This window comes from Malaclemys terrapin, chromosome 21 (genome assembly GCF_027887155.1).
Source record: "Malaclemys terrapin pileata isolate rMalTer1 chromosome 21, rMalTer1.hap1, whole genome shotgun sequence".
NCBI classification, from domain to species: Eukaryota; Metazoa; Chordata; order Testudines; family Emydidae; genus Malaclemys; species Malaclemys terrapin.
In genome coordinates this window covers 624209-642655 of record NC_071525.1, presented here as the reverse complement: position 1 = coordinate 642655, position 18447 = coordinate 624209, and the positions used below count along the sequence as shown (strand labels likewise).

At 63.7% G+C, this 18447-nt stretch overlaps 3 protein-coding genes across 6 annotated transcripts; 1 reads left to right on the top strand and 2 right to left on the bottom strand.

The window, feature by feature from the left end:
- The first annotated feature begins 284 nt into the window (after positions 1–284).
- Positions 285–3729, top strand: SLC50A1 (solute carrier family 50 member 1). 4 transcript variants are annotated; one of them, XM_054010570.1, is made up of 7 exons: positions 319–402; positions 1015–1078; positions 1428–1505; positions 1761–1884; positions 2121–2282; positions 2562–2681; positions 2983–3729. In XM_054010570.1, the coding sequence occupies exons 3-7, from the start codon at positions 1444–1446 to the stop codon at positions 3082–3084; spliced, it is 570 nt and encodes a 189-aa protein (XP_053866545.1). In that variant the 5' UTR covers positions 319–402; positions 1015–1078; positions 1428–1443; the 3' UTR covers positions 3085–3729. The 4 variants fall into 4 exon arrangements, with proteins under 4 accessions (XP_053866544.1, XP_053866545.1, XP_053866546.1 ...); XM_054010571.1 differs by having other exon boundaries at positions 1015–1096; XM_054010569.1 differs by lacking the exon at positions 1015–1078 and having other exon boundaries at positions 285–402.
- A 1924-nt stretch (positions 3730–5653) lies between these two features.
- DPM3 (dolichyl-phosphate mannosyltransferase subunit 3, regulatory) lies at positions 5654–6597 on the bottom strand. Its single transcript, XM_054010847.1, has 2 exons — positions 6491–6597; positions 5654–6046 (listed from the first exon to the last, which is right to left on the bottom strand). The coding sequence occupies exons 1-2, from the start codon at positions 6547–6549 to the stop codon at positions 5737–5739; spliced, it is 369 nt and encodes a 122-aa protein (XP_053866822.1). The 5' UTR covers positions 6550–6597; the 3' UTR covers positions 5654–5736.
- An 8418-nt stretch (positions 6598–15015) lies between these two features.
- Positions 15016–17899, bottom strand: KRTCAP2 (keratinocyte associated protein 2). The gene is made up of 5 exons (XM_054011314.1): positions 17718–17899; positions 16982–17136; positions 16237–16300; positions 15744–15810; positions 15016–15212 (listed from the first exon to the last, which is right to left on the bottom strand). The coding sequence occupies exons 1-5, from the start codon at positions 17893–17895 to the stop codon at positions 15092–15094; spliced, it is 585 nt and encodes a 194-aa protein (XP_053867289.1). The 5' UTR covers positions 17896–17899; the 3' UTR covers positions 15016–15091.
- Positions 17900–18447: the final 548 nt, after the last annotated feature.

Here is an 18447-nt window from a genome sequence, read left to right as displayed (position 1 = left end):
GGGGTGACACGGGGACACCGAGGGGGCGCTGGGGGGGACACGGGGACACCGAGGGGACGCTGGGGGGCGGGGGGTGACACGGGGACACCGAGGGGGGGCGCTGGGGGGGCGGGGGGTGACACGGGGACACCGAGGGGGGCGCGGGGACACCGAGGGGGCGCTGGGGGGCTGGGGGGTGACACAGGGACACGGGGACACCTGGGGGCGCTGGGGCGGGGGCCCGGCGGTCCCGGTCTCTGGGGTGTCCGGCCCGGGGAGGTGCCGGGGGCGGGGCCCGGCTGGGCCCGGCCTGGGCGGCCCCAGTCTCGGCTCCCGCCGGCCGCAGCCCAGCATGGAGCCGCCGCTGCCGCTGCTCTCGGGGGCCTGCATCGCCTGCACCCTCGGCATGTTCGCCACGGGCCTGTGAGTGCGGCCGGGCCGGGCTCGCTCCGCTTCCGGGGCCGGGGCCGGGGCCGGGTCCGGGGCCGGGACAGGCGGGGCGGGGCGGCGGGGGCTGGGAGTTACTAGGGCCTGCGGGGGGGCTGGGCTGGGCAGAGCTATGGGTTACTAGGGCCTGGGGGGGCTGGGCTGCTATGGGTTACTAGGGACTGGGGGCTGGGCTGGGCTGGGAAGAGTTATGGGTTACAAGAGGCTGTGGATTACTAGGGCCGGGGGGGCTGGGCATCGCTGTGGGTTGGCAGCGCAGGTGTCAGCCCCTCTCAGCCCTATGGACACAGAAACTTACCCCTGGGGGCTCCCTCCTTTCCCAGTGGTTACCCTGCCCCCAGCCCTGTGGGGTAGCCGTGACTCGCATGGGCAGCACCTGGCATGGCTGGGCCTCTGCAGTTTGACCAACACCGAGCTGTCATCAGTCAGGAGGTTTTTTAAAAGAGCGACTTCGGGACCATTTCTTTGCTGCCCGGGGCTGGGGGGAGGCAGGTTCTGTTTGCCAGCATTTCTCTGCAGCCGTGAGGGTTGGGAATTTGCGCCTTGCCGGCGCTAGGAAGTTACCCCGGTTTCTCCATCCCACTGCAGCTGGTTCACGCGGCCCCGAGTGCGGACGCAGCACTACCGGGTGGAGGCGCTGCCAGCGCTGGAGGTATCCCGTCAGGGAGGGGTGAGCTGGCTGGGCAGGAGGCCCTGTCACTCCAGGGGGACTGGCCCGTCCCTGCCCAGGGCTGCACCAGTCACTAGAGCGGTATAAAATCCTAACGCAGCTGGGCGCTGCCCCAGGGCAACGCTGCGTCCAGAGCAGGCCCCACCAGTCCTGTAACCATCTGACATCAAGGCTGAAAAACGGCAAACGGCAGCCCTGCTTCTGGGTGGCCCCCTGGTCACTGCCACTGTGGCTATGCCCTCTCAGACTCGGGGGGTTGGGCCAGGATGGGGGGTTGGGTCCCCTCAGACTTGGTGGGATGGGAGGCATTTCTCACCTGTCTTATCCCTAGGACTGACCTGCGCCAGATGTTTCAGACACGGAGCGTGGAGAATATCCAGTTCCTGCCCTTCCTTACCACCGATGTAAAGTATGTCCAGCCCCCGCTGACATGAGGGGACAGAGGGGGCGCAGGCCGGAGGGTCATGTGGTTGATGGAGTTGGGGCTCAAGTGGAGGGGGGCTTGGACAACAGCTGGGCAGGGCACTTGCTCCAGCGGCTTGTACAGTGGGGGGAGCACATGCTCTGGGAGGTTCACCTGCGGGGACGTGCTCCGGTGCTGGAGGGGCTCCCCACCCCACAGGCAGCAGCGCCGGTGACCCCCCAGCCTGGTCTCCCCTTGCAGCAACCTCAGTTGGCTGAGCTATGGATGCCTGAAGCAGGACTGGACGCTGATCACCGTGAACACCATCGGGGCGGCGCTGCAGACCCTTTACATCCTGGTGTACTTCTACTTCAGCCCTGAGAAGGTGGGTGGAGAGCAAGTCCGTCCCGCCTGCCAGGCTCGCCAGGGGAGGGCTCCCAGGGGCTGGCATGGGTGGGAGGTGCCGGGGGAACAGGCGGGCTCGGAGGGATGCCTGTGAAAGGGAGGAGTTGGCATGGGGGGGGGAGGTGCCGGGGGCAGGGTCCGGCAGTGGCATTTCTTGGGAGGGGGTTTCCTGTGCCTTCGTGTGATTGGCCCTGACTGCGCTCTTCCCTCCCGCAGCGCCGGGTTCTGCTGCAGAGCGTGGCCCTGCTGGGGGTGCTGATCCTCGGCTACTGTTACTTCAACCTCCTGATCCCCGACGTGGCCGTGCGCCTGGCCCGCCTGGGGCTCTTCTGCAGCGTCTTCACCATCAGCATGTACCTCTCGCCCCTGGCTGACCTGGTGCGTGAGGCTCCCTCGGGGGGAGCCTGCCTGCTGGGGCACTGGCCTGGGGCATGGGCTGCCTCACTGGGGGGCGTTCTGCTGGTTCGGGGCAGAGTAGCACATGCTGGGGCCTTGGGGTGGGGAGCCCAGAGGAGATCCCGGTGGGTCGCTCAGCTCTGGTTCGTCCTTGACCCCACGGCCTCGCAGGAGACAGCTCTTACTCCGGGAGGGGCCCTGGCTGGGGTCTGCAGGAAGCTCCCCAGTGCCTGAGCTTAGCCCCTTCTCTGTCCCCTGCAGGCCAAGATCGTCCGGACCAGGTCGACCCGGTGCCTGTCCTTCCCGCTGACTGTGGCCACCTTCCTGGCTTCAGCCAGCTGGACGCTGTACGGCTTCCAGCTCAGCGACCTCTACATCATGGTGAGTGCGGGGGGGCTGCCCTGGGAATCCTGGGGGGTGGGCCCAGACCCCCAGCGAGCACGGGGCGCTGTTCCCGAGCCGTCCCGCAGAGCCCCCTGCGCTGCCTCGTGACCCGCGCTCAGGGCGATGGACACGGATGGTAATTCATTGGCTGGCAGGCAGCCGATACAGCTTCCCCGTGACGCGTGGCTGATGGAGCAGCTTGGGGGGAGGAGGGGGCATGGGGGACACTAAAACTGCTGCAAGATTTATAGCTCTCCTCTCTCCGTGCCCCCCTCACCCCCGTTCCCTTCCCACTCAGGTCCCTAACATCCCCGGGATAGTCACCAGCGTCCTGCGGTTCTGGTTATTCTGGCAGTTCCCTCCGGACCAGGACAAGCTCTACAAGCCCCTGCAGGCCTGAGACCTGGAACCTGCTGTCTCCGCCGTCCTGCGGCAGGAAGGAGCCTCACTGAGCCCTGGGGGGGGGAGCCAGCGGCAGGTGCAGACCCAGCTCCTCGGCCCAAGGGCCAAATGATTCCCCCCCCCCCATGTTCACTGACCAATGAAGGGAGGAGCTAATGCTCACACTGTGATTCTACCGCCCTTGCCCTGCCCTGTTGGAGGCCCCTGCTTGCCACCCCTTAGGCCTGCCTTAGCCAAAGAGCTTACACGGGTACTGCCCCCTGCCTGGGGCTCTGCTGCTCCTGGGGGGCTCTGAGGGGTCACGGCTGCCTTCCCAGCTGCCCCTTGCCGCAAGGGATGGCTTCCCCCCCCCCCCCCCCCCCCGCCCAGCTCTCCTCTACCTCCAGCCATTCTCGTTTTTCATTAGTTTGCTTGATTGGGAATAGTGCCTTTGACACTGCAGCAGTGCCCCCGCCTCCCCCATGCCCCTGGCCAGCTCTGGGGTGGGGACTCTCTTCCTCCCTGCTGTGCTCAGCCATGCCAGGGGGGCTGTGGTGGGAGCCAAGTGCGGTGCTGGGGGGCTGCCCTCTTCTCTGTTGGGTGCCTTGGTTTGTATTGCTGTTTTGTATGAGCATAAGTGCCTTTTAATAAATCAAAGCCAGAGTGTGGTGCCTGTTTCCTCAGCTCTGGGCACTCCCAGGCACAGAGACCAGGACGGGGCTGTGGAGGGCCTGCACCCCCTGGTGCCCCCCAAAACTTGGAGAATACAACCAACAGCCCAGGTGCACTCAACCCCCCAGCTCTGGTGCTGTTACTGGGAACTGGGGGCCCCTCCCAGCTCAGTTTGAGGCAGAGGAGAAAGAGCGAGAGGGGGGCTACCCTATGGCCTGACCCTGCAAGCCCCCCCACCCCCCAAGTCAATGGGTGCCCTGTCCCGGGAAGCCCTGGAGGGTCACATGGGACATTGTGGCCGAACACATGGGCACCTGGGAAACAGCCTGCTGCTACTTGGGCCGAAGGGACAGCCACGTTTGGATCAACCTGCTCCAAAGAGCAGCTCCCCCTCCCCTCAGGCCTGCACTGACGGGGCTGTTCTGATCCTGGCTGTGCCCCCAGGGAGCCGAGAGGACAGGGAGGCTGCTGGCAGATCTGACCTCCTGTTACCTGGCAACATGCAAGATGTGCAGGATCATCCTGGCGAGGGCAGCTCCTCTCTGCCCTGGGGCTCGACAGGGTGGCCTGCTGCTGGGAGTCCCTATTGGGGTCCATCAAGCCCCCTCCCTCCGTAGCCACCCTGCAGGGCCCCAGCCAGGGTCACCCTGGGAGCTGGGGAGTGTCTCTCAGCTGAGACAGCTGCTCAAGGCCGTGGCTAGGCACTGCCAGGCCGCGACTAGCCACACACAGGCAAGACTGCAACGAATTGGCTGTCCCGCCTTCCTTGCTGCCACTGTTGCTCAGGAAGCAGCTAATTAGTCACTCCTGCTAATTAGCCCCATTCCTGCCTTTGATATCAACTGCTTCTTTTGCAGAAGGATGCGCAGCCAATAATTAAGAACAAGAAAGTCCTTTGGCTGGTATGCAAGGAACCCAGGGAGTCTGCCAGGGAGGCAGCCCCACCCTTCTGGCTGCAGGGAGCCACATGCCAGCCAGGGAGACTGCCCATGGATGAGGCTGTTGGGCTGCTCAGGAGCAAGGGATTCCCTGAAGGAAGCAGCCTCCCCATTCGCCTTCTGGAGGGCAGGGGGCTGTACAAAACCCTGCTGAACTTGCTCATCAGCGAAAGTCACTGGGCCATGGAAGCAAGGTTCTTGCTAGCACGGCCCGGCCCACCCCACCCTGGAAATGACAACTCCTCCCACTCCCACGTCCCCGGGCCAGCAGCATCACCCAGCGCCCAGACAGCATGCTGGAGCCTGAGCTGGGGGGGCTGCAGCCTTGGCATTCGGTCTGATTGACAGCCCCCCCCCCCCCCCCGCCCTGATTTAATGCCCACTGACTGCTGAGAGCCATGGAGGGGCTCTGGGGAGAGGGGAAGGTAGAGGAGTCTCTGCAGCTTCCCGCTCCGAGTAACCAGGGGAGTCGGTGTGCGGAGTGTAGGCAGCTTGGGCTCAGACAGTCGCCTGGGGGTGGCTAGCCCGAGCAGTGCCACCCTCAGGGGACTGAAGGAGACAGTACAGGATTACCCACCTCCCTAGCACAGTGCTCAGGTCCTCGCTTGCACCCTGCATCTGACACAGAGCAGCACAGGGCTCCCTGCCGCTGACTCAGAGGGAAGAGCACCCGTCAGTGAGTCACCCCCAGCAGCATGTGGGTGATTCCTGGGACTCTCATCCAAACCCTGGCCCTGTCTGCTTGTGAGAGCAGCTAGGAACCGCACCGGGGGGCCTGGCTGCAGGAGTGAAGGGAATCCCCAAGCAGCAAGCTGCTGCACTGATCGCCTCTAGTTACCATCACTGTCTCGTGCACCCAGCGCCACGTGCCACCTGCCCTTTCCTCCTGAGCGTCTGGACCAGCCCCCTGCCGCAGCTGGCACCCGCCCAGAGCCCACCCTGCCATGGCCCTTCCCCAGGCTACCAGCAAGGCTCAGCTACACACACTGATTCTTTATTGTGCTAAGCCAAGCGAGGGGAGCGGCCCAGCTCCCTGGGGTGCAGCCTCCCCACCCCGCGGGTCAGAACTTCAGCCCTCGCCGGCTCAGGTCCGCTCGGGCCTCTCTGATCTGCTCCTGAAGCTCCTTCGCCGCAGCCTCGCAGTCATTGAACGTAGCCAGACGGTAGCCAATGGTCGCCAGGGAGTAGCAGCCGAAAGCCACCAGCAGGTACACGGGGAAAGGCCAGAGCACCTGCCGGCAGGGCAGAGGGAGGTGGAGGCCCAGGGGGTCTAAGGCCAGGGTGGCCCAGGCAGTGCCCAGCAGGGCCAGTCCGCACAGCCACTGCGCCAGCTTGGTCATGGTGCGCAGCCGGGTCTCGGCGCAGGACGGTCTGCAAGAGAAGCGCGGAGAGCAGGTGAGCAACAGAGAGCGTCGGGGCTGAGATCCCGATAGCCCCCCCCGGCCCCAATACCCCCCCCCAGTCCCTGATACCCCCCCGCCTCAATACCACCCACCCAACCCCCCAATCCTTCCCCGCCCTGCTGGGCCCCAATCCCCCCCACCCAGCCCCCGATACCCCCCCGCCCCAATACCACCCACCCAACCCCCCAATCCTCCCCCGCCCTGCTGGGCCCCAATCCCCCCCCCAGCCGCAATCCCCCCCCAGCCAACCCCCCAATCCCCCCCCACCCAGCCCCCCAGCCGCAATAGCCCCTCAGCCCTGCTGGGCCCCAATACTCCCCCCCCCCAGCCCCGATACCCCCCCGCCTGCTGGGCCCCGATACCCGCTCGCCCAATACCCCCCCCAGACCCCGATACTCCCCCCGCCCCTCACCGGGCTCCCCGCTCCCCGCTCAGCGGCCGCAGTTGCTCCCGGCGCGGCGATGACGTCATTCTCAGGCGACGCGCTCGGCCCGCGGCCTTCGGGAGCCTGGGCCGGCCTGAGCCCGCGGGGATGGGCGGCCCCGTACCGCGCCCCCGCCCCCGCCCCCACCACTGGGAGCCCCCAGCCCTGCCTGGCTCCGCCCCTTGGCACTGGGCTCTGCACCCCCGGGACTGGGTGCCCCCTATCACCGGGATTGGGTGCCCCCCCATCCCCCCCCCCCGGGACTGGGTGTCCCCCCATCACCGGGACTGGGTCTCCCTCCTTCCCCCCCCCCCCGGGACTGGGTGTCCCCCCATCACCGGGATTGGGTGTCCCTCCTTCCCCCCCCCCCGGGACTGGGTCTCCCTCCTTCCCCTCCCCGGGACTGGGTGTCCCCCCATCACTGGGATTGGGTGCCCCCCCATCCCCACCCCCGGGACTGGGTGTCCCCCCATCACTGGGATTGGGTGCCCCCCCATCCCCACCCCCGGGACTGGGTGTCCCCCATCCCCATCACCGGGACTGGGTGTCCCTCCTTCCCCTCCCCGGGACTGGGTGTCCCCCCATCACCAGGATTGGGTGCCCCCCCATCCCCACCCCCGGGACTGGGTGTCCCCCCATCACTGGGATTGGGTGTCCCTCCTTCCCCCCCCCCCCGGGACTGGGTGCCCCCCCATCCCCACCCCGGGACTGGGTGTCCCTCCTTCCCCTCCCCGGGACTGGGTGTCCCCCCATCACTGGGATTGGGTGCCCCCCCATCCCCACCCCCGGGACTGGGTGTCCCCCATCCCCATCACCGGGACTGGGTGTCCCTCCTTCCCCTCCCCGGGACTGGGTGTCCCCCCATCACCAGGATTGGGTGCCCCCCCATCCCCACCCCCGGAACTGGGTGCCCCCTATCACCGGGACTGGGTGCACCCCCCTTCCCCCCCCCCGGGACTGGGTGCACCCCCATCCCCACCCCCGGGACTGGGTGCCTCCCCACCCCTGGGACTGGGTGCCCCCTATCACCAGGACTGGGTGCCCCCCCTTCCCCACCCCCAGGACTGGGTGCCTCCCCATCACTGGGACTGGGTGCCCCCCCTTCCCCACCCCCGGGACTGGGTGCCCCCCTCGGACCAGGTGCCCCACCGGGCAGGGAATGCGACAAAGGGATGCCGTGTTCCTGGGAGTCCCACACTGGCATCTGCTTCTGAAACGTGGGCGATGCTGCCGGCTCCCAGCGGAGAAGTCAGCGTGTTCGGTCTGAGGAGCTCGCGGAGAGCACCGGGCGCCTGCTGCGGGGTACGCCGCTGACACTGGCGCTGCACAAGACTGGCCAGCAGACTGCAGAGACAATGATCTGAGAAAGGAGGCTGAAGTGGCTTGGGCATGTAAAAAAAAAAAAAAAAAAAAATTATTTCTAGACAAGGCCTTGAATGGGTACCACTCGGGGGAGGACAGAAAAGAGGAGGACAACGGGTGACATATAACAAAACCATGGAGAAAGATGTCGCTGTCATGGAAACAGACTACAAGAGAATTACGGAATTGGTCTGAAATCAACAAGCTGAAATTCAATAAAGCCACTGCCAAGTACTTCACTTAGGAAGGGAAATTAAAATGCCCAGCTACAAAATGGGGACTAATTGGCTAGGAGGCAGTACTGCTGCAAAGGATCTGGGGGCTAGAGTGGGTCACAAATTGAAGGTGAGTCAACAATGTGAAGCAGTTGCAAAAAGGCTGCTACTATTCTGGGCTACATTAACAGGAGGTAATTGTCCTGCTCTGCTCAGCACTGCCAAGGTCTCAGCTGGAGAACTGTGTCCAGTTCTGAGCCCCACACTTCAGGAAAGATGGGGACAAATTGGAGAGAGTCCTGTGGGGAGCAACAAACCCGATCGAAGGTTTAAAAAAACGGACCTGGGACAGAGGAAAGGTTAAAACACGGGGCATGTTCAGTCTTGGGGAAAGACGACTGAGGGGAGGGACCTGAGAACAGCCTTCATATATGTTAAGGCAGGAGTTCTCAAACGGGGGGTCATAACCCGCAAGGTGGTTAGATGGGGGTTGCCAGCTGTCAGCTCTGTGGGGCTGAGAGCCCCAAGCCCCCATTAAATTAAATTGCCCCTCCCCCCATTTTGAATTTATAAGGGGGGGTCACACTCAGAGTTTTGCTGTGTGAAAGGGGTTACCAATACAAAAAGTTTGAAATCCACTGTGTTAAGGGCTGGGAGTGGGCGACGGGATGGATCGCTTGATGATTCCCTGTCTCTGGGGCACCTGGCATTGGCCACTGTTGGCAAACAGGACACTCGGGTAGATGGACCCTTGGTCTGACCCAATATGGCTGTTCTTATCAATTGTACTCCACATCCACTGAAGGTAGGACAAGCAGTGATGGGCTTAATCCACAGCGAGGGAGATTTAGGTTCGCTAGGAAAATCATCTTAACTTTCAGGGGAGTTAAGCTCTGGAACAGGCATCTGAGGTGGGGGGGGGAGGGAAGAGAGAGAGAGAGAGAGAGAGTGTGTGTGTGTGAGAGAGACAGACAGACAGACAGTGAGTGAGAAACCCCTGTCAGGGACGGTCTAGGTTGACTTGGTCCTGCCTCAGCGCATGGGACTGGACTCGATGACTTTGTCAGGTCCCTTCCAGCTCCACATTTCTGTGGGTTTATGAAAAGAGCAAGAAATGTGGAAGCGCTGGGTTGTGTCGTGTCACAAGGCCCTGGACCATCTAATCTAATAATTCTCCCACCACTGGAACTGGGTGCCTAGCCTCCCCGCCCCCCCGGTATCCCTCCCTACCCCTCCACCCTGGAACTGGGTGGCCCGTCCACCCCTGGGATTGGGTGCCCTGCACTGGTCCCTCCTGCCTCACACTGCCCCCCAGGTCCCCAGTGCAGTACTGGATGCCCTTGCATCCAGGTTTATAGCCTCAGCACCCCGAGCTCAGGGTCCCCCAGCCCCACATAGGGGCTGCCTGGCTCCTTGGCACTGCAGAGGGTGGTGGAGCTGCCTGGTGCTGGCTGTGTGTGGGGGTGCCTAGCGTCCTCCCTGCCCACCTCTCCCTGGGAAGCGAAGCCAGGCCCCGGTCACGGGGCACTGGGAACGGGTAGCTTGTGCGTTCTCACTGACACACAGGGCAGGGTGACGCACAGGAAGGTCTGGGAGCCAAGGGCAGCAGCCACCGCCATCCCAAATGCACGAACTGCAGGGAGAGCTGGTCATGGGGTGCGGAGCTCCCTGCACAGACCCCCCGTGGGCAGCACGGCCCCCGCCAGAGACCCCGTCCTGAGACCCTTTGATGGGGCGATTGTGGGGGGGTTGCTGCAATGCCCTGCACCTGAGGCCCCCCGCCCTGCCCAGAGTGCTAGCGGTGCCCTGGGCCCACAAGATCCCGCCCTGGGTCGCAGTGGTGCCAGGGTTTGGGGGGGGGGACGGGACAAAGGGGACCCTTAGCAGGACCCCTAGCTGCCTCCCCATCCCGTGTTGCCTGTTTTGCCTGCTTGTTTCCTGGGGTTCCCAGCCAGCCCCAGAGGAAGCAGCCGGATTCCTTGTTTGTGGCGGCTGGGAGCGAAGAGGCAGCAGCAGCAGGAAACATCTGGTTTCCTCCTTGTCCGGTCAGAGCCAGGGATGGAGGGGACAGGGCCATGGGGGGGGGGTGCACACCTGACCTGGGAGGGGGAGGGAGTCCTGGCAGGCAGAGATGGGGTGTTGGGATGGCAGCCCCCCCCCCCTGCAACTCACAGGTACAGATTTGAAATGCCCTCGGGGTATGTGGGACGGACACACACACTCTCTCTCTCTCTCTCTCTCTTCCAAGGGGTGTGTGCAACCCCCAGGCAGGGGGACTGAGTGGCTCAGGCATCATCCAGGACAGCAATGGGGGGAGGAGGGGAGAGCTCCATCAGCTGCAGCCTGGCCCCTCACCTGCCCCCAGGGCAGCTCGGCAGGAATGTGCAGCTAATTAGCAGGAGACTCCCCCAGGGAGCCTGAGTAGGCCTGAGCCCAGCCTCCCAGGCCAAAGGCAATGTCTCCTCCTGCAGTCTGGGACCCTCCCCTCGCCCCTCTGGCAGGGAGCACCCCTGCCAATTACCGTGTTCCCTTCTGAGCCCTCCAGCCGCAGCCATTCCTGCAGCTCCCCTGCCTGCCTTGTGGGGCCCAGACAGAGGAGGGGGATCGCCCAGAACCAGGTAAAGGGACTGCCCCTCCCTGCTGAGGTATTGCTGCAGCATTGAAGGCCCAGTCAAGGTCTGGCGCTGCTGCGCCAGGTGCTGCACACGCAGCGGGAGACAGTCCCTGCCCAGAGAGCTAAGGGTACAGCCTAAAGTCCTGCTGGCTCTTGGCCCTACTCCTCCACCCCCCCAAGCTCCCTCCCGTTGAGCCACCAGCACCCGGAGCTGAGCCTGCGGGCAGACCTCCCATGGGAGGCTGTAGGTGAAGAGACTGGGGGGCTTGGATGGAACAACTCCCCCCAGCAGGACTGGGCCGCAGCTTGAGTGCCACCTGGCCAGGGCCGCCTCTAGGCAGGTGCTTGGGATGGCACATTTTTAAGGGCGGCATGGCCGGCGCCAGAATGCCGCCCCTAAAAATGTGCCTCGGCCGCACTAGCTCACCTGCGCTGCTGTGGCGCGTGAAACCCGCTGCTCGCCCTCCCTCCCAGGCTCTCAGACCTGGGAGGGAGGGGGAGATCCCAAGCGGCCACGGCGTGCGAAACAGCTGATTCGCAGGCCGCTGCTCACCCTCCCTCCCAGGTTTGAGAGCCTGGGAGGGAGGGGGAGACTCCGAGTGGCCGCGGCGTGCGCCACTTCTCCCCCTCCCTCTTAGGCTTGAGAGCCTGGGGGAGGAGGCAGGGCTGGGGATTTGGGGAAGGGGCAGAGCTGAGGCGGGGCCGGGGGTGGGGTAAGAAAAAAACGGGGGGGGGGGGAGGCAGGCAAAATTGTTTCTGCTTGGGGCAGCAAAAATCCTAGAGCCGGCCCTGCACCTGGCCATGCTGAGGGAAGGGACAGAGGCCTAGGAGGGAGCTGGAGCCGGAGCCACAGCAGGGGCCTGCCCCCATTCTCTCTCTTGCCAGCTGATAGCTGGCTGGGACCTCTGCTACCCTGTCACCAGCCCCTGTGCAGGGGGTCAGGTTACTGATGTCGCCATAACCTCCCTGTTCCAACAGCTCCCCCCAGGCCCGGACCTTGGCCCAGCCCAGGCTTCTGACAAACCAAACACGGGGGAGCGCGTCCCACAGAGCAGGCCTAGGCAGCCTGGGGGCAGAGAACCTCTGCCCAGGCCTGGAAGTGACACAGGGCTGCCCCTCCCCTGGTCAGGGGGCTCTGCTGGTGGGCCCAATTCACCCCCGATAGAGGAGAGCAAGGGCCTGCGTCAGTGACACCCCCAGCGTTGCCCCTGCCCTGGGGTCTGCAGCACCCACTGGGCCTAGGCTGGAGTCCCTGCCCCCATCACTCAAGCCCCCTCTCCAGGCAGGGAGAAGGAGCGTTGGATCTCTGCTCTCTTTCCCCTCAGCTTCGATGCCAAGCAAGAAGCCTCAGGGTAGGGGAAGTGAGCCAGTCTCAGGGGAGCTGCATAGAGGCACAAGGCCCCTGGCTGAGCTGTATAGCTTTGGGGGGCAGGGAGGGTGTCACAGAGTGTGGGGGAGTCAGGGCCCGCACCCCCCACTTCCTGCGATTCACCGGGACTCTCAGCCAGCCAGTAACACAGCAGGTTTGTTAGCCAACAGGGACACAGTCCCAAGCAGGGCTTGTAGGTACAACCAGGACCCCTCAGCCAGGTCCCTCTGGGGGGGCAAGGACCTTAAACCCTAGACTTGGGGTTCCCTGCCTCTTCCCAGCCAGCCCAAAACTGAAACCAAAAACCCCTCCAGCCGCTCTCTCCCTCCTTCTCTCCCCCTCTCCCTGTGTCCAGTTTCCCAGGCAAAGGTGTCGACTCGCCCCACCCCCCTCCTGGCTCAGGTTACAGGTTCAGGTACCGTCCCTCACCTAAAGTCACCCCTGCTCGCCCATCCCTCATGCAGACAGTCCCAGTAAAATTAACCGACAATCCCAGGTCAATCCGCCCCGCTCCCGGCTGCGTCACAGGGGGTCAGCCCCAGCCAGGCAGGGACACCCCTGCGACCTGGAGAGGCCAGGAACCAGGTGGGCTGGTCTCAGCCAAGTGTCTGACGGCAGCTTAGGGCCTGTCAGTCTCCTGGACCCACCCTGCACAGGGAGAGGCTCCCCTCTGCCCCTGTGGGCCAGGGATATGGCAGGGCTGGGGAATGTGCTGGGAGGAAGGGGATGGGAAGGTGCCTTTGTTCTCCTGCCAACTGCTGGCACAGGAGCCTGAGTGAATCCTTTGCCTCTTGGAAGAAGCTGGCATAGCAGCATCTCGTGGGCCCAGCCCAGCAGCTGGAGCAAAGCGGGACCAGGGACAGTGAGCGACATGCTCCCGAACAGGGTGGGTGCCTGGCCAGGGCAGAGAGATGGGGGTCGGTCCCTTCCAGCCAATGGCCATGCCTCTGCCCTGCCAGAAAGGCTCTGGAGTCATTGTCCTGGGGCCTGAAGGGACCCCAGCTCCTGGGGCCAGCTGGGAGCTGCTGTCACCTGGATAAAGGCAGGGGGCAGAGGCTCTGGGGAGCGACAGCTCAGCCTTGAGGGAATGGGCTCTCCAGGTGACTGGGAACGCTCGGCCCATCCTCTACCAGCTACAGCTGTGACCCAGTTGGAGATGGTGCACATACGCACCAGCCTAAACTCCTGCTGGAGCCAGGGCCTGCACCTACCTGCCCGGCCCTGCTGGGCTCTTCCTCACCTTGCAGGTCTAGACAGACACTGTCAGCACATTCCCACTCCCTGTAGCTGGGCAAAGGGGGGCTGCCAGGCTCTGTCCCAACCCAGACAGCACTCAGAGGAGAGACCCGCTCCGCTCCCCCCACTGAGTCACAGCCTGTCTGGGCTGTCCCAGGCAGACAGACCCTTTGTTCAGCAGGCCTGGTTCAGTCAGACCCCTCCTCACCCCCTCTGACTCCACGGGGAGAGGCAGGTTCGGCCTTACGCTGCCCTTTGCAAAGAGCCTGACTTGCAGGAGGCCGCCCATAGTCTGCTCCCATCCCAGCCCCTCTGGAACAGACCGTTAATCCCGCCAGCTCCCCCACCCCCCGGGAGCGGGGTGAGCGCCTGTGATCACAGCAGGTGGGGTAGCAGACACAGGTGCAGCCAAGGCCTGGGGCCACACACCGAGCCAGCAGCAGCCAGCAAGGCTCAGCTGTTCCCAGCTCCCTTCAGGCACGGTAAGTGTGATTTGGCTCCCGTCTGGGGAATGGTTTCAATGCAGTTTATGGTACACAGCATCTCTGCTACACCCTTAGGGTGACCATACATCCCATACTGGCTGGGACAGTCCCTTCTTTAAGTCTGTCTCAGCCATCCTGACTTTTCTGGCAAAGGTGGGCATTTGTCCCGTTTGCTCTTGCCAACTTGATCAGTTGTCAAGGCCAAAGGGGACAAATGCCCACATTTGTCAAAAGAGTGGGGTGTGGCAGAACGTGTGTGTGTGTGGGGGGGGAGCAAATCCAGCCCTGACCGGGGAGGAGACAGCGCTTGGGTGGGGGGCAGGCAGCGCTCGAGTGACTCTGCAGTGACGCCAGCCCCAGCCTCACACAGTAGGCAAGCAGGGCTCAGGCAATCGACTCAGGCCAGCCCCGTGTGGGGAGACGAGCTCAGGCCAGTCTCACGCGGTGACCAATTTCCCCTTTGGGAAATATGGTCGCCCTGTACACACTGCTGTGCAGAGGCTGGTAACAAGGAAGAGAGATGTCCCTAGAAGAGAACTGGAGGGGGGGGAGGGGCTAGGACTGCCCGTGGGTTTGGCAGCAGTTGGCTCCGGCTCCTGATGGGATCCTAAACATCACAAGCCTGGAGCTAGAGACGGGGCAGCCCATCCTTGCTCCTGGGAAAGTCCCAGGCATAAGGAACTCCACTGCCCAGGGCCCCTGCCTGCCTCCCAGCAGGAGTGCTAGGTCTGTTACAGAATAAACAGAGCAGGGACTGGATTCCCCTGGAATGCCATTAATTGCAGCCTAGAGGCAGTGACCTCCGCTGACCCCTCTCCTCCTGCGGAATGAGCTGTTCCCTGGGGGCTGGAGGATTCATGGGGGGCAGGCAGAGCCACCTGGGGTTTGCAGGGTGACAGAGGGCAGCGCCACCCAGCGGCCGTGGCTGGTGCTGCCCACGTGTTCAACCACCGTGTTTCCTGCCTCATCTCCTGGGCACGCAGAATCACTGCCAATACCACAGTGCCTCCTGCTGGACACCGCTGGGTACTGCACCGGATGAAGCAACCGGACTCTTAGCCATCTGTGTAGAGTACCTCCTGCTGCTCGTAGGGCACAAAGACAGACCTCACGCTGTCACCCGCCGGCTGGCACTCCGCCCTGGCGTGAACATGCAGGGAGCTGGGCCCTGGGCAAGGGGAGCCAGCGTGCCCACAGCCACCGAGGCCAAGGAACCCACAGGAGCTGCTGACCAGAGGTTACAAAGAGAGCGTTTTATTGGGTGCCCCAGAGTCCTGGGCAGGCTGGATGGGAGGGGCCCTGGGGGCATCAATTCCTCTTCTTGCCTTTGCCAATGGCCTTGGCGGGCGCTGCCGTGGGCGCTGCAGACTGGTAGAGCGTGGAGGAGATCTTATTGATGTAGTAGAGGCCAATCATGGAAAAGATGAAGCTGAGAGGAGAGAGAAGGGCAGGCCAGTCAGCACCATCCCTTGCCCATACCTGCTCCCCACATGAGCTCTCTTTGGGCCTGGAGCCAAGCTCCAGCTATTAGAAACCAGGCTGGGGGCGGCTTACCCCTCCCCCAGCAACTGCAGGGTACTGCCCCCTTCCTCCGAAACACTGGCCTGGTGGAGACAGAATCCTGGGCAAGATGGACCAGGAGTCGGAACCAGACATGCAGTTCTTATGTGCTTTGTTACCAGCCGGGGAATGACCCTGCCATCCCTGCGACCCCTCTCCTGGCACAGTGGCAGCCCCGCCAGCCCCATGCCCAGCCAGGGAGTAACCCTGCTGGCCCCGCAACCCCTCGCCCGGTACCGGGGCAGCACCGCCAGCTGGGGAAAGGAGCTCTGTAAGGCTCAACAGGTCTCTTCAGCCCTGACAGCAGCTTCTTAGAGCTCCCCAGGGCGATGTCCTCCCCCCACTCTGAGGCCTGGGGGGCCTGTTCCCTGCTACCGCCCCAGGATGGGCTTTTACGTACCAGGTGGTCACACACACTCTGTGGATGAGGCCTGATGCAAAGAGAGCGAGTAAGAGACAGACGAGGACTGGAGAAGAGAGAAGGGGAGAAATGTGAGTGGCAGTGAGCGTCTGCCCTGGGCATGCTGCACTGGCAAGCCAGCCTCCCCTAAGGGGGGAGCAGCGAGTGGGAACCCTCCCCCCAGAGCAGGGCTAGGGTCCCATGGGGGGGAGCTGCACGTGGGAACCCCAGAGCAGGGTTAGGGTCCCGCTGGGAGTGCAGTTGGGGGGGGGGGGATTTTCCCAGGGCAGGGCTGGGGTCCCAAAGGGGGGGGGGGGCATCTGCTCACAGCAGCGCTGGACTCTCAGCAGGGCAGCTCTCTGCAGATCCAGGGTCTCAGGAATAATCAGACGCCCGCCCCCCCAATCCCCCTGGGTCTTGCTGTTTCTTTTAATTATCTGGGAGCCAGAAATGTGATTCCCCCCCATCCCCCTGGGCACGGCTGGGCACTTACTCTCCGGGAATATTTTGGCTTGGAACCCTTTGCCGAAGACCAAACTCTCCAGGTTGTTGAAGGCCTGGAGCCAGAGTTAAGGAAAGGAAGGAAGGGAGAGGAACTATTTCAGCTCAGTACTAATGTGGACACGAGAACAAATGGATATAAACTGGCCTTGGGGAAGTTTAGGCTTGAAATTAGACGAAGGTTTCTGACTGTCAGAGGGGTGAAATATTGGAAGAGTCTTCTGAGGGAAACGGTGGGGGCGAAGGACGTGTCTGGTTTTAAGATTAAGCTAGATAAGTTTATGGAGGGAATGGTTTAATGGGATAACATGATTTTAGTCAAATGAACAGCGTGCCATCGCTGGTAAATAGTATCGATGGCCAATGAGGGTCTGGCTGGAGAATCTTGCCTACATGCTCGGGGTTCTACTGATCGCCATATTTGGGGTCGGGAAGGAATTTTCCTCCAGGGTAGATTGGCAGGGGCCCTGGAGGTTTTTCGCCTTCCTCCGCAGCATGGGGCAGGGGTCACTAGCTGGAGGATTCTCTGCTACTTGAAGTCTCTAAACCACAGGATTTGGGGACTTCAACAGCAGAGTCAAGGGAAAGGGTTGGGACGGCTTTGTGGCCTGCATCATGCGGGAGGTCAGACCAGTTGATCATAATGGTCCCTTCTGACCTTAAAGTCTATGAGAGGCAGCTGCCACTGAGGAGCCAGCGCAGGTCTCCCCCCACCCCCCCTACGCCCCAAAGGATACGGTGAGGGAGAAGATGAAGAGGGCGGATCCCAGCAGCCCGCCCTGGATGGTCAGCCACTCGGTGGAGGCCAGCTGCTTGCTGTACATCTGCATCCCGGTGAAGAGCAGCAGGGAGAGAAGTGAGGAGAGCGCCAGGGACGTGCCCGTGCCCACGGCTGGGGACAGAGCAAGAACCATGCAATGAGGCGCTGGGCCACTGCCAGACCGGCCCCAGCAACCCGCGGTCACCCCTGTGGGGCTGCTGCAGCCCCGGGTCGGCTCGCGCTGCTGCGTGATGGGCCACGTGGCGTCCAGGCGCCAGGGTGATGGGCGCCACACCAACTGTGTGCCGTGCAGCAGCCCTACCCCTAGTGCCCGGGGACCCAGGTGCCAGCAGCCCCACGTGAGTGGGGGGGGCACCATGGGCACAAAGCCTTGGGGCGGTCCCTGGACACCTCCCCTGGCGGGCACCCCCAGCCCCCCGCACTTGGGGCACTCCCCCCCCGGGCAACTCCCCTGTGGGGCACCTCCCCCCTAGCCCCCCAGGGCACCCCTCTTAGTGGGCACACCGAGCCCCCCCCAACCTGGGGCACCTCCCCCCTAGCCCCCCAGGGCACCCCTCTTAGTGGGCACCCCCAGCCCCCCCACCTGGGGCACCTCACCCCCCACGCCCCGCCCCGCCAGGGGCACCTCCCCGGTGGATCCCCCCAGCCAGGGCACCACGTGCCCCGGGGCACCGCGCCCCCACCCCCGTTACCCATGACGCCCCGCGAGGTGCCGCCGCCGACCCGTCCGCTCTGAGACCCAGACACGCCGACCCCGCTTCCTGCGCACGCGCGGCCAACCCGGCGCGGAGAGCCGCACTGCGCACGCGCCAGGTCCAGGCTACTCGGGAAGGGACGCGGCAGTGAGCGAGTGGTGAGTCCTTCGCGCATGCGCAGCCTCCACGGGGTTCGGGCGACCGCCGAGTCCGCTTGACGGCCGAGAGGGAACGCTGGAACCTGCTTTGTGCGCTTCCGTGCGCATGCGCAGAGCCTTGCACTGCAGCGCCCCCTGGAGGTTGGGCGTAGACATTGCAGTTCTCCTATAGCGCCCCCATTCTCCTAGCCTGATAGGAGCTCCTGGCCCTTATGGGCATAGGTGCTGGAACTGGGGGGGCTGCCGCACCCCCCCATGGTTTGAAGTGGTTCCATCATATCCACGGTTTACAGTTTGGTTCAATAGCTCTCAGCATCCCCACTGTACAAATTGTTCCAGCCCCCTGCTCTTGGGGGGGGGGGGTCTGGGGCTGTGGGGCCCTGTGCACTGGGGTGGGACCTGTCTGTGCCCACCGAGGCACAGTATGGACAGACATAGACCAAGGGGTGGACAGACGGGTGGACACAGAGACCTGTCTGCACTAGCCACGGTGGTGGAGGGGGGCACAGTAGTGGGGCTGGGGGCAGAGGGGCTGGAAGCAGAGGGCTTAGGAGCAGCAGATCACATGC

Coding starts and splice junctions, on each gene's coding strand:
- DPM3 (XM_054010847.1), bottom strand. CDS start 6,549: ATGACGTCATCGCCGCGCCGGGAGCAACTGCGGCCGCTGAGCGGGGAG. Junction 6,047..6,490: donor AGCGGGGAGCGGGGAGCCCG/GTGAGGGGCGGG, acceptor CTTCTCTTGCAG/ACCGTCCTGCGCCGAGACCC.
- SLC50A1 (XM_054010572.1), top strand. CDS start 617: ATGGGTTACAAGAGGCTGTGGATTACTAGGGCCGGGGGGGCTGGGCAT. Junction 1,506..1,760: donor TTCCTTACCACCGATGTAAA/GTATGTCCAGCC, acceptor CTCCCCTTGCAG/CAACCTCAGTTGGCTGAGCT. Junction 2,682..2,982: donor TCAGCGACCTCTACATCATG/GTGAGTGCGGGG, acceptor CTTCCCACTCAG/GTCCCTAACATCCCCGGGAT.
- KRTCAP2 (XM_054011314.1), bottom strand. CDS start 17,895: ATGCGCGAAGGACTCACCACTCGCTCACTGCCGCGTCCCTTCCCGAGT. Junction 16,301..16,981: donor TCTTCATCTTCTCCCTCACC/GTATCCTTTGGG, acceptor CTCTGGCTCCAG/GCCTTCAACAACCTGGAGAG. Junction 15,213..15,743: donor AGAGTGTGTGTGACCACCTG/GTACGTAAAAGC, acceptor CTCTCCTCTCAG/CTTCATCTTTTCCATGATTG.